This window comes from Anser anser (genome assembly GCF_964211835.1).
Source record: "Anser anser genome assembly, chromosome: 3".
Lineage (NCBI taxonomy): Eukaryota > Metazoa > Chordata > Aves > Anseriformes > Anatidae > Anser > Anser anser.
The window spans coordinates 26833682-26848337 of NC_139722.1; the positions used below are offsets into that span (position 1 = coordinate 26833682).

General features: G+C 40.1%; 1 protein-coding gene across 21 annotated transcripts in view; it reads right to left on the minus strand.

The window, feature by feature from the left end:
- The window catches only part of LOC310897568 (dystonin-like), a 298423-nt gene that overhangs the window by 279477 nt on the left and 4290 nt on the right, over positions 1-14656 (minus strand). For all 21 annotated transcript variants that reach the window (XM_083831325.1, XM_083831319.1, XM_083831327.1 and 18 more), the window contains one exon: positions 3270-3458. In XM_083831325.1, coding sequence (XP_083687451.1) covers positions 3270-3458 — 189 coding nt within the window. The remainder of the gene's footprint in view (positions 1-3269; positions 3459-14656) is intronic.

The window sequence follows — 14656 nt, forward strand, 5'->3', positions numbered from 1 at the left end:
TGACTTCCCTGAAGTCACGCTAATTTAAAGATCACAGTCGTGCTTCTCAAGAGTCCTCCATTGTGTTCAAAAATTCAAAGCACATTTCAGTAATAGAGATCTGTACTCTCCTTGGTGTGAAGTTGACATAAAGTGTCACCTATATGGAATGTCAGCACAAATAACGCAGCTACCAATGAGGAGAAGACCTACAGGGCATGAGATTTAACACCGTGTCATAGAAGAAGTAAGCTACACAACATTATGCTGATGTTGCACTGCAGTAAGATGAATGAAATGAAGTTGAAAGGGTATGAACTCTGTCTTGTAAGGATCACTTTTTGGCCAAAATGTATTTAACAGCTTCATTAATGTCCTGGAAAGTATAAAAAAATAATAAGAATTTCAGAAGAAACTAATGCTCTATTTCTGCAAGCATCTGCTCATGTAGATTTTCAAAGAGAAAATTGTATTCAGTGGGATTACTCCCATACACACAATTACACCTAGTTTAGTTCTGACACGATACTGGAAAGATCTCAGATTACTACGCAGGAAGTGAGAAATAATCCAGGCAAATTGAGATAATTATAGTCATGGCTAGGAAACTGCAAAAACAAGATTTAGATACAATAATATCAAGTAAATATAAAATAGCCTGAAATAGCAGGAATACCTAGCATCTAAACATCCAACAGAAAATTTAAAGAAATATCTGAAAAATGTTTCAGTATATATCTTAACACAGCAGCAAAACAGGCTAACATACTTTAAGGTTAATTAAGCAAAAAATTCCTGGACTAAAGAAACATCTTCCCATAAGGCTGTTTCATAATTGCTTTGGAAATACCCTTCTCTATCTGCAAAATATAGGGATGAAAAAGCAGAAATAGACAAAAAGCAACACAATCAGAAAGATAAATGTTTTCTGAGGAGAAATTATATCTTTTGATTAGCAGACATCATACATCATTTTTTCAAGCAATGACTAAGCAGGATATAGCCATATCTGCCTACAAATAGTTCCATAGTGTAAACATCAAGGCAACAGATGATTTATTTAAAGTGGCTCAAGTGGGTAGAGCTAGGAATAACAGGAAAAAATAATGGGGAAAAAATATGCAGGCTAACAAGAGCATTTCTGGCACTGAGTCACATAAAATTGTGCAAAGGCAAGGGCCAAAAGTCTCATATTCGAGACGTCAAGACAAAGCTGAACAAAGCCATGCTGAACTGAGGGATGGATGACACTGTGATTCTGAGAAACTTTGCAATGCTGCAGAGATTTGTCATGGCATGAACCTTACTCACACTATCACCATGACGTTAATAATACATTGAGAATAACTTACAATGTCCATAAGGAATGAAATCAGTAACTTATGTTTTCTGGATCATAGTCTAATAAAGATAATGATATATTCTTTTTTGTATGATGTGAGTTCATCAAGGCTTTAGAACGAAACGCTATCAGAAGAACTGTGTAACACTGCGTAAGAGATGTACTGCAAAAGCAATTTCCAGATAGTGACATAACGCTGACAGCTCTGAGAGAAGTTTTCTCTAAATCTGGGATTTATTATTGTTTCAGTGCTAGGTCTTGTCAAATACAGCGTAGACCCATGAATCAATATGAAACTGAAGTTATACAGTAACTTTCCAGGCTTTCTGTTCTTTATCTTTGCCGGTCCTGAAGTCTCCGACGTGTTTGATTTAGGGGAAAAGCAGGGCTTTGTTAGCCTCACTAAGCCACTCTTCAGAGCCTGTTCTGCTGCCTAAACCATTTCCACAGTTTTAGCTCTGTAATTTAGCACCACTTGTTGCTTTTTTTCCCCATTCTGGTAGTCAGCAGCAGCTGGAAATAACCGCAGCAGGTACAGGTGAGCCTACCTTCAGCACAGGCCTACCATGGAAGAAAATTAAGAAGAATCACACAAAAAAGAGAATGCAAAACACAGGGGTGGAGTGGAAAATAGTAAAGGAGATGGAAGAGAGGAAAGAAGGACAACAAAGGAAAGGATGATAAGCAAGTAATGAACAGACAAGAGCATGGTTAGAGGCCGGAGGCCTAACAAGAACAACGGAGTCAGACAAAGCAGTCTGGAGAGCAAGGTCGGATGGGAGTGAAAGGACACAGCAGAGAGGCAAAGGAACATGTTTTAAGAAGAGGAAAAGACAAATCAGCCAGATCAAACTGCACAATAAGAACAGCAGCAGAGTAAAACAAATAACGGAGAAGCAGAAGCATGAGAGAACAGAGAAAACTGGGGAGCAGCAAAGTGAAAGCAGAAAAACTAAGTGCATCAGGTAACAGGTAACAATTCTGGCTGGCGTCTGCAGCTCTGGCTTTCTTTTCTAGGCAGAAGTTTCTTGCTCTCGCAAACAACGTATTTCCACCAGGGAATGCTCTTTTTCAAACCAACTTCAGACCTTACTGATAATTCTTGGTGCTGAGTTAACAGAAATCCAGGAAGGTTCAGTTAGGCTGGTGCAACCTTGAGACAATCTTTTTTATGGTATGCTCAATGGTTACCTTTTTAATAATACTGGCTTAATGTAGTAGTAGTAGTAGTTCTTGAAGCAGTACTTGAAGTAGTTCAAGCCCCTTAACATTGGTACAGATAGGTTAGTCAGCAAATGCATCAAAGCGGTGAACTCTCATTAAAAAGAGAAATGCATTATGTCTGCAGGAAGTAACTTTATATGCATTCACATTAGGAACTGTACAAATGTTTCAATGAATAGTCATATTTCGTCACTAAAAGTAGGACGTCAATATTAAAAGAACTGTGTATATATAGATCTAGCTGAAGAGCAAAGAGCAATTACAATTCAATTCAATTTTTGTTGAGCAGAAAGATTGTAAAGACTGTATAAAGCAGAAGAGACCTCAAAAATTGTATGCAGTAATGAGATTTAATATAAATTGGGTTCAGTACATAGAATCTCTGATAAATCTGGGTGAGGAATTTCAATAATGTGTGCTATAAAAATCTGTTAAATAATACCAGTGTAAAACTATCAAATGAAATATATGAATATTGACTATTGACTGAACATTAAATCAAAATCAAAGTTGAAAAAACCCTCTTCAAAATTGGATTTTTTAGAGTTACAAATCAATGTTAAATATAGCCTAACCCACTTATACCTAGATTCACTGAATATGAAAACTGAAAAGCTTTTTAAAATTGAGGAACAGCATATGGATGACCCAAAAATCAGAATTATATTACATGCCTCTATAATATACTTTCAGTGCTACTTATCCCTAAAGGTAGAATACTTACAGGTTTTCGAGTTGGGGTAACTTGAACAGAATGATAGAATTCTGGTTGTACTCGGCTGCTTTTTTTGATTTTCCTTTTTCTTACAGAGGTTTCCTGCTCGCTTAGGTGGTGAGCTTCCACTAGAGGTTGTGTTTCCTCAAGGCGAGGTGCTACGCGTCTTCTGGCATGACGAGGACTTGATCTAAAGCCCTGTAACCAAAAAAGCAGTCATCATGTTTGACACCTCACAGAACGGAGCCACGTAACAACAGAGAAATCACAGAGGACCTTAACGATTACAAGGACTTGAGGTACAAGCATGCTCATCTTAAATTAGTATAATGCCCATATATAACAATATGCATGTAACAATAAAGAGATGGTGTCAAGTGCTGCAAATGACACATTTATTTTATACTTCTCAGTTATGTATATTATTGACACAGCTAGTAGCAGTAACTCCTGTGGCTTTTCTTTATAAGCCCACACTCTTAGTTGTAACTGAATAGTTATAATCTAAAATTTATAATTAAAATTTTCCAGGTTCATTCACTGCCTCAAGAGAAATTGTTTTAGGGAGTATGAGCAGAAAATACCCATTTTCTTTTCTGAGAATTAAAGTGAAGAGAAATCAGTAGCTAGCAACACAACGATGACTAACTGTTCCTGTTAAGAGTCCTGATGCTGCTAGATCTGGGGGGAGACCTTGCCATTTGGAATAAAATAATTAAGAGAGACATCTGTCTTTTGCTATTGTCTGGGAAATGCATGCATAGTTGGCCAAAATAATAATCTCAGGAAAAGCTGCCCTTCACAAATGCTTTATAGAGGTTTGCTGTGAAAACCTCTGAACATCATCCAGAACCTCTCAGCCTTACAGAATTTCATTTACTTAATGGCAACAAGCACAATGCATGCCCTGTATTGCTACCTGCAGAGCATTTACACAGAGCATTTTCTCATTTCACGAGGTTCCCTCTGCACCAATCACCACGAGCATGCAGGAGCCTGCCATGCGTCATCTGTACTGAACGCAACGTTGGTTGATATTAAACCTGGCCAGGTTGTAAATAAGAGTTTCATTTTCTTGGTCCTATCAGCTTTCAGAATAAATGGGCCAAACCTACGTCCTTGGTGACAGTCTGCAGTTCAAGGGCTCCATTCCCTTTCAAAATCAAGAATAGAAGCAACAGTTCCTATTTTTCTACTTTCTTTTTCCTTCCACTAAAATATTTCCACCAAAGTCTGTTTTCAGCAATGACTGGATCAGAAATGACTGATCCATATAAACAATGCAACTGTTACAAATAGAGATTTTAGCTAAAACTGAAGCCATCTATGATGAATTTCAATGTCCTGAGCTCCAGCCAGTTGAAAAATAGGGGAAGCGATACATTTCCTTGTAAAGCTGATGGTTTTTTTTTTCTCCTTCCTTTTTTTATTTTTTAATTAGAAAATCAGCATACAAAAACTATGCTCAAATGTTGTTATGGTCATAGATTGAAGTAATCAAAAGTCAGCTGCATAGCTCCCTGTGCAAATTGGATTTATTCGTATAATGTTCATGCCACTGCAAGTGGAGAGAGATGCAGTCTATTCTGGGCACTACAAGAGACAGGCAGTTGGTTTAGTTCTTTAAAGGTATGCTCTATCAAGTAACAGCCAAAACACACAAACACATTTACGTACACATGCCAGTAGCTACTACAGATGTATACAGCATGCAACATGATGTGAAAAGGCTGAAGTGCTAAGATGAAGCATCAGAGCTTGTATGCTGATCTAACTTCTTGTAGCAACATTCGGCTTCTGGACAGGAATGGAATCCAGCTCTATTTAGTCCATGCAAGAGGTTAAGTTCATACACGTGCCGAATTAAGGCTATGAAACACACATGATGAAAAGATACAACCAAAATTTCCTGAATCCTGATATACAATCCCTCCTTATACCACTGAAGCAAGAGAGCTGTTCAGGCTGTATGTAGGACCCAACTTTGATTCCCAGTATCCTTCATGGATGCAGGACCTTGCCCATATCAGCCAAGACAAGCAGCAGGAAAGCTCCTGCAGCCAACAGACCTGCGGAAGATCTAGGAACATCTCTAAACATTCAAAGATGTAAATCTGTGAGATGCTCCATCATACTACTGCAATGGGAAAAGCTGTTGCCCCTTTTTCTCTACACACTGTGAACAGATACTCACAGTGCATATCCATGGTACGAAGACATTCAGGATAACAGGGAAAAATACAACTACTCTTACAGAGCTTACTTGTTGCAAAAAAAAAAAAATATGAAAAAATGTTAGCGTGCATCAGGGATTATTCCATAGTAAAAGAAAATCCTCTTTAAGAGACCAAAATACCCAGCAAATCTATTTTGATTTTCTAAATGTTAAACAGATTGTGATTCATTCACACATAATGGCTACTGGGTGAAGCCTAGTTACATACGCGACACTTCAGATGCTCCCCTACCACACTCCCATCCCCATTAGCTAGATAAAACTCTTTGGGAAAGTATGTTTACGTAACAGAAGAATTTGGTGGAAGCTAAGCAGCTCTAAAAGTGCTTAGAGACACATGCCAAATAGGGATTTATGTATGTGGGTCTCTCACTGAATGACTTCACTTCAAAATACTTCAGGGTTTACTAATTGAGTATTGTGCTTCAGTTCTGAAAAGTCACTTGTGACTTCCAGAAAAGTCTGTTTATGGACAGTACTTCTCCGTTGTATTTTCTAGATTTTTTTCTGTTTTGCTGTTTATTACTAGCGAGAAAATGGGATCTTTATCTCTTTAAGAGCTCATCTGCTTCTACTGCTGCAGCTTATTCTTTACTTGAAGTCATAATCTGTCTGCAGTATCACAAATGGTCGCTCTGGAGAGGATTATAATGCGATAAAGGCCGAGGATCATGATTTCAGGTGGAAAATTAATTCCTTATCAACAAAGATAATGTTACGAGGGCAGAGTCCTTAGGCCAAAACCTGAAATGCTTACTCATTTCTGCAACAAGACTTTGCCAGAGCAAAAACCCAAATCTGGAAGATTTCAAAATCTGGCAATCAAAAATGCAGAAATGACTCAAAAATGATGTAATGCATGGGAGCCGCTACTCCCAGGCTCAGTGCAAAACCAGAGCAGCCAGTGATGCCTTCAACAGCTAAACGAACAGATGCTCAGCGCGTCACCTGCATTTCTTACCCTTCAGTTGAACCCAAAGTTGAAAATAGTTGAAAACTTGTCATACTAACATAGCAATCAAAATTAAAAAAAATAAAAATACAGTGAAAATAACAAAAGTATCTGTGCAGTGAGACAGAGCTCACACAGGAGAGCAGAAAAGTAATACAAAATATTCAGGGGGACACACAGTACACCATCTGACACCAAATCACTGAGGAAATGCTAGAGATCTTAAGATCAACCAGGCAATACGAGGCTGCTGTAACACCGATAAGCAACTGGTAGTTTCGGCTGTCGTGTGAATGCTGTGTCACTGGACAGTGACAAACCTTTTCTCGTTCTTTGCGTTGAGAGTGAGCTGTTCCTAGACCCTGCTGCCTGACTCATTTTTTATCCCTACAAAATTACGACACAACAAACCGAACAAGTACAACTTCAAATTCACATTTGTGTTGTGTTTTTTTTAACTCTCTTTTCTTCTAAATACTAAAATAACCACACAAAGGGCATGGATTTACACCACAGGATATTCTTCCTTAAAGAACTCAAATGACCACCAGAACCAGTTTTAGGTATCACAGAGGAAGACAAGAAACAAGAACGATTTGGGATTATCTTCTCTCCAAAATCACTCATGCTCATCCTTCTGGTTAACTCCCTCAAGGGAGCATTTCTGCCTCTGGAAGGAGGCTAGGAAGATCTGCCTTTTAGCTGAACTTTGTGAATTAATCCTTTTATGTCTTCTCTACAAGTTGTTTTTTTCTGGAATGAAGTGTGGTAATATTGAATAGACCTTTTGTGCCCGTCTTTTCATCCTACCCAGTGATGAATGCTCCAAATCTGGGCACCGCGTTCCAGCGTGCACAACCGACTGGTTGTGTAAAATGAATTCCACAGCAAGATGCTCAGTTTAAAATAAATAAATAAATAAATCTTCTTATCCTGCCAAATTTTAGCTTCACACCTCTGATTCAGTGCCTGACTTGTGTACAGAAACACAGTGTGGGATCCCTCTCAGCAGAGCTCCCCGGGCTCCCTTTGGAGCCAACAGGTCAGAAGAACGGCCACTGCTCCCCTCCGCTGGCCATAAAGGCAGCCCAGGCTGACTGCTTCGCTCTCAGACAATCGATGCTGCAAGCGTCCAGAATTAGACAGGACGGATCTGACCTATGATGATCACACGAAGGGTGCAGTCTGCCTTCTACATGATATTCATCTTCCCATATATTTTTCCTCTCTCTACATGAAATAATTCCACTCCCTTGCACCGCTTTTTTTGTCTGAGATTTTTACACGTACTTATTCACAGACATAATCCTTGCTGGATCCCCATTCAGCACTGTGTTCTTATAAATTAGTATTACTGATGTAAATATAATAGTATTGTGTGATTTTCTATTCTGTTTAAATATTTCCCATTCCATCTTGTTTTTTGATCAAGCTATACATCCAACAAAGCTCATCACTGAATTATCAAGAGTAATTCAAAAGGCTCTTTCTGGAGACCATAAACTTAAAACTTTATTATAAAGTGTATACATCACTTTTTCCTGTAATATGCCCAGCATTCCATTTATTAACATTGAACAGCGCATGTATTCATTTGTCCTGTTCCTCAGAATTTCTTTGGTGTGCTCTGGTGTTTGACAACCAAGTACGTGACACACTGCAGGCTTTGTCAGGCCACTGCCTATTCCCCCTATTTCCATTACAAGACCATTAATACAGAAAAAAAAAATAATTGAAACTTTCTAAACAACTTGTTTAATTTTTGCTTTTATTTATATTTATTTACAGATGGGGACATTTTGGATAATGTGGTAAACCTTTTTCTCTCTTTTCTCTTTCTTTATTTTTCTGTATCTCTTTTTAGTTCTTCAGCTGCTACTTTAATAGAGCCATATGAATACAGCAGTGCTATCTCATGAGTGCGTTATTGCTTTGGTGACTTGAATCTTTGACTGCTCCATTCCTTTGATGTGCTATTCTGTAATTCACCAGATCCTTTTTCCCTCTATGCTAGTTTTTTTTTTTTTTTACTATCCCTACTGCTTTCATCATGTTATCTGCTATTTTTATGCTTGATAAAAAAAAATTACTGATCCTTCATTTTTTCCCAATCTGTACTTTATGCAAAATATATCAAGAGTCTGAGTTCTTGTAACCCCATCTTTCCAACAGGTATGTGTTTTCAGAGTCACCAGGCATTAAGAGAAATCCGAGTGCTTTACAGGAAGTCCAGCTGCGTTAACTTCAGCAGACACTGGCCTGTGACCCAGTTTACCTTCTGGCAGAGCTTCAGTAAACTGCAGAAAAACTGCTAGTCAGCAGTAAGCAGCTTTTCATAGCAGGAATGACAACACAACTCAACTGTATTGGCAAATGCCTTTACAGATTTTTGAGTGAGTTCCTTAGATAAATGCCCTTTAGCAAGTACGCTAATGAACATCAAAACCAAAGGAAGCTCAGATAGGATATCCAGCCTTGAGTGCTTGCTTTTTTTTTTTGACAGTGGCTGCGTGTGCATGAGAATTGTCATCTATTACCCTTGTCAATTAATGGCCTCAGGAAACAGTCTTTGAATTGTCAGTTACCGTCTGCTTAAAGCTTGGAAACTTTCATGTGTATGCAACCTCCAACATCTCGCGGCCTGGAGACATCAGTATGCACAGCACCAGAGCCCCTCTCAAGATGCCAGAGTTTTGATCTGTTTGCAGACAGGCTAAAATAGAACCCAACCCTATAGCTGACCTGGCTACTGGAACTCAAAAAGCAGGTTTAATTAAACATTAAATCAATTTATTGTATTAAATTCCCCTGCAGGCTGAGAGAGCTTTGGAGAATATTTCTGCTTCACCTAAATACGTATGTTTATATGCATCTGTGTTGTAAGACCACCTTTAACTTTGAAAGTGACCAAGACTGTGTTATTTCCCTTCTTCTCCCATAGTTACTTCCACGTCAAATATCCTCAGTTTACAAACTAATAAAGAAACAAAACAGAACAACAACAACAAAAAGGGTAACTATTTAATTGCCAGTCCTGAAAATTCAACTCAAAATCCAGGATTTAAACTAAGTCCTCCAAACTAGTAATACAGCTTGTCTAACAATAAAGACTGCTAATTAAGGCTGGGTCTTCGTTTTCTATAGCAGGAAGACTGCCTGCTTTCACTCAGCATATTACCTCACAAACACACACAGAGGGAGCAATGGTATTTGCTCATTCTTGGTTCTAACAGCTCTCAAAAAATACAATGCAATTTTTAAAAAAAAAAATTTTGATGCTTCCATTGACCTTTTTCTTTAATCTTAGCTCAGGGTTACCCCTATAAAGACCTGAATCAAGAGTTAAAACATTAAATGCAAGATTTCACGTTCAGTTTCCACTCCCTGATTAACAAGCCTTCACTGATGCTTCTTTGCATGTATTCAATTTATTTTAGGAGATATTATTCTTATCCTCTAAAGCCTAAATTCCAAACACTGCAGGAACTATTTCTCGAATATTGAAGACTATGATTTGGCATGTGTCATATAATATTAAATTTTCCAAGATAAACCCAAACATTCAAAGGGGATTACGAGCTATTGTCTTTTACGTAACCTGAGCAAGATTACTTTTCAAACTGGGTTCATGAAATACAATACCAATAACCTGCTTTCCAGCTCCTAAATGGGCCCCCAAGTGTATACATAAAAACCTTTGTTTGATCCCAGGGTTTAAATGTGAATTGAGAATGTAACTTTTAATAACCCCTGCTGTATCACACTGCTGTTTCACATGTTTTGTTGTTGTTGTTTGTTTAATCACGGGGTTAGGATTCCTATCAGAGCAAGTAAGATTTGATAGAAAGACTTGATGTTGTGTAAGCAAATAACCAGTGTCCCCAGTCATGCCTCAAGATACCCTTTAAATACTCTTTCCTGTCTAAATCTATAAACCACAGAAGCTGGCCTGTTCTCTCAGATTCCCTAACAAGAAGGCTTGCAACCCTCCACTGCTGTCTTGCCTTTGTGATAGCTTGTCCCAGTTCCTTCCCTATTACCTCGGGGCACCACAAGCCTACAGGAGGAACAGGACAACTCTCTAAGAACAAAAATAAATCAGAGTACTGCTTGATCAGTGGTCTGCAAGGGCCAATGGCATTTAGAATATACCAGCACATTTCCCAAGCATGTCCCTTTTCCGCTTCTGCTTTCTCTCTTTTCCACCTCATCATTTCTCCTTAGCTTGGATGGTATATATCCTGAGCCTACCAGGAGCAATTAACTAGGAAAATGACCTTTTAAATATTAAAAATACAGTAAGAAGGAGAGTAAGAAGTGACACAGATTGCTAAATCACACAATGGCTGCACAACATCTAATAGAAAGAAATCACTCATCTGTCCAGTGCACTTGTTTGGAGCGCAAACTGGAGAGAGAATTTATGCCACCTCAGCACGTGAAGACAGGTGTCAAGTGTAAAACAGACGCATGACAAATGAGAGATTTAATAGGCATACATATATATGTATGTAAATAAAGATAACTGGGGAGGAATTTGGGTATCTATTAAGATACCTAGATGCAGATACCAACATTTTCTCCTGGAGCTAGTCTAAGATCCTACTACAGCCAATGAAAAATTCAGTCAACAGAGTCAGTGAGGCTTGAAGACCTATTCAGCTTCTCCTAAGGCAGGCACCTACACCGGGTCAGCTGAACAGCTCTGCAGACTGTAAGCTGTAAATGCTTACAGGGAGCTTATCCTGCTGTGTAAGAGGATGCTGTTCTCGCAAAGTCACTTTCCGACTCCAGCTGCACTTTACACGCGTGAAGGTGGCAGCAGCAGATCAGAAGGGAACGATGCCTTGACCTAGTTGTATCATTTCGTTCTCTCTAGAACAAAGGAGGAGGATAAATATAATACCTCAATCTGACATGATTATGCATTTCAGCGTAGTTTAGATATCCATAAATTAAGCTCTGTAAGATCTGTGCTTCCCTTCCCGTTTGCACTACTGAAGCTGAGCGCTGTCGTTCAAACTACTGAGTGGACAGGGGCGATAAGGACGTTGGCACGAGCTGCGAGAAACGTGTCTTTGCCTAAATGTCAGCTGCAGTTAGCTCCTACAGCTGACATGGTATTTTCACCCTTCAGCTGTAACTCGTGTTTCACGGCTGCTGACGAGTCAGGAAGAGCCAGCCACTGCCTCTACTTGATGCAGGGCCGGAGGGCACAAGGGAGCACAGCTGGGGCTTGGAGGCTTTGGACAGAAGAAGCACCGAGATAACAGGTACCCAGGCACACAGCTCGCAGGTGAACGAGAAGCATGAGGAATCAACTCAAATATGACCGGGCAAGCTAGTGCTAGGTCAAGATGAGCCGTATAAGCAGTGGGTGTGAAGAGCAACTCAAGCATCTCTGCAACACAGTACTGTGTCCTCGTCCAGGAGACACGGAGGAGCCCAAGCACTTCTCCTCGAGCCAGGGCTGGGGCCTGATATGCCCTCCGGACCACGCAGCATGGGAGCAGGTTGGGAAGCCGCAGTTCTGGATCTGTTCACTTTTGGCATGGCTGAGCCTAACAAGCCAAGCTCAGCTGAACCTGCTTCTGCACGAGAAGAGCAAAGTGACCTTACCCTCAGCACGGTCTTCCACAGCATATCCAAGAGGCCTCTCTTTCAAGAAGCCCACAAGTGGCATTTCCATGCCCTAGGAAAACGCGTACAATAGTCCAGGAGCTGGAACAGCCCCGAGGGTAGTGCTACCCTGTCCATGCACTGCTTTCTTTCATCGGATAACCTCAGCCTCAGCTCAGTACTGAGCTATTTCTGAAAGTGCGTCCACAACCCGACCTGTTGCTCTTACAATCTAACCACAGTAACCAAAAATTGGTGTAGATGGTTAGGCTTTTCTGAGCGGCATGTGGTCTGTGGACCCCTGCACGATCCTTTCTGTCTGTACAGGAAGAGTCGTTTCTCCAGCTGATGTGGTAATACACGTGGTCACCACAAGTATGGCCTCAGCTAAATTTAATTTCAGCCAGAAGATGATAGTTCCCATTCAGCACACCGGTACAGACAGACGCAGGAAAGCCGTGCTCCACCTGCAGCCCCTTAAAACCAGGGCTCTGCTTGCTTGCAAGCAGCTGCTTGCATGCACCAGGACTGTCAACTGCAAACTGGCATACAACATACCTGAAGCTGCAACCACCACTAAAACCTACATTTCCAGAGAGAGCAGGGGACACCGAGCCCTAACCTAAGTATGTGAATACCTACGTGACAGCTAGGAGGCTGTTGATACGACTGTATTAATGGGAAGTTAAATAAGAAGAACTTTGATTACGCAGCAGATCTTTATGCAGTGGTTATCCCTGTCCTGTCAGAGCTGTGAGGATGTGCTCATTTGAATGCAGATCCCATTAGGTAGCGCGCTGAGACCATGTCTTACCCATGGATGCAGACTGTGACACGATGTCAGTACTCTATCAAGTGATTGATGGAGCTGAGAAGAGATCCCCTCAGCATTTCAATGCTCTGCCTACCGTCAGAAGCTTCAATAGAGCTGCAGGAAACCAGGTGGCTACAGAAACATATAGGGCATTTCTATACTATGCTGTAATGCAGAGTAAAGGCACCTGGGTTACCTCATACAGAGTTAGTTTGGGAACCCAAGTGACCTTGCTGCAGCAGCCGGGGAGTTGCCACTAATTTGTGATAGGACTGCCAAGCAGGCTGCTTCACAGCTCAGCCCAGCATCAGTCCAAGTACAGTTCTGCCGTGAATAAAACCGACAAACAGTAATGGACAGACAACGTACAATAACAGAAACTCAGCGGTAAAAGCTGACACATACCTGCTATGTGATAGCGCAGTGTGACTTATTCTGTTTGGGGCATGTTACGAAAAACAGATAGGAGGACTTGTCCTTATACAGTACAACCTGCATTCGTAGACCTCCATTCATTCCCATACATGTGCATTCATACATCTAAGAAAACAATTTCTTTTTGTCTCCAATTTGTTGTCCATTGAACTTGTTCCTTAACTCTTAAGAGAACTAATGGAAAAACAGTTAAGATAACCTGGGGGAAAAACATGTCAAACACAAAGGTAAAACATTTTCAGACTGATGCAGCTCTGCAAAGACAAAGAGACAGCCTTTGAATAGGTGAATTAATGTATTTTTCTGGACAGCCCTGTACGTTTCTGTAGCTCTTTGAATGCACTTCCTCCAAACAAACAGAAGAGGAAAATTAGAGGCTTAGACCCAGCTTAGAGGGTCTGCTGATTTCTCTTTTCAGTGGAGCAGAGCATATCTGGAGCAGTTTATAAATAACTCTACAACGCTCATGATGAATTATAGCACAAGTCTTCAAAGACTACTCATTATTGTTTTGTAAGATATCAAGAACTGTATTTTTAGGCAATTGTCTCACAATCAGCCTGAGAAGAAGGGACAATTATGACAAAGCTATGCTTAAGGATAAATACACGAACACCTTTTCTGGGCATCCATTGTTGGCAAAGTCAATACATGCATATACTGGAAATTGTTGTGCTGTAGCTTACTTATTGTATGACAATAGATGAGTTAGCAAATTTGTTTGCTCTTAAAAATCGTCATTGGACTTGGCTGACCTACGAAATCTTGTAGCGACTACTCAGTAGTCTACATAGAAAACAGGAGGTCTGCAAAACCCAAATGACAAAATGTTATTCCTTCACTACAGCTGGGGGTTAATATATGCTGCCATCCCTCCCCAGAGCCTTTTCATAAAGGGTCAACTCCTGTTTGGTTTCCTCATGTGACTAGTCCCACCTGGCATGCACCTGTTTTAAGTGAAGTCGGGATTTACAGCAGACTGTAAAACTTGTATGAATTTGCTTCCTAGTAGGATTATACCTGCAGGTCCCAGAGGAACCATTCACATAAAGCTCGCCCAAAATATACGAGTCAAAATAAAATAAATAGAGAAAGATACCATAGTGTTCCTGACTGCCCACAGACGCTGAGACCTTCTGGTCCTGACATCGTCGTATTTCTAATTTAAAAGGTGAGATAAGGGAAAACTGTAAAGCTGAGAGAGAATTTCAGGCTAAAGATTTCTACATCTATTGGATGTTTTCCCAATAATATGATAACCATCAGCAACTGGTTTAGCAATTAGCACAATTATCCCTTAACAATCCCATAAAAAGCCAACTACTTAAAAATCCTGAATG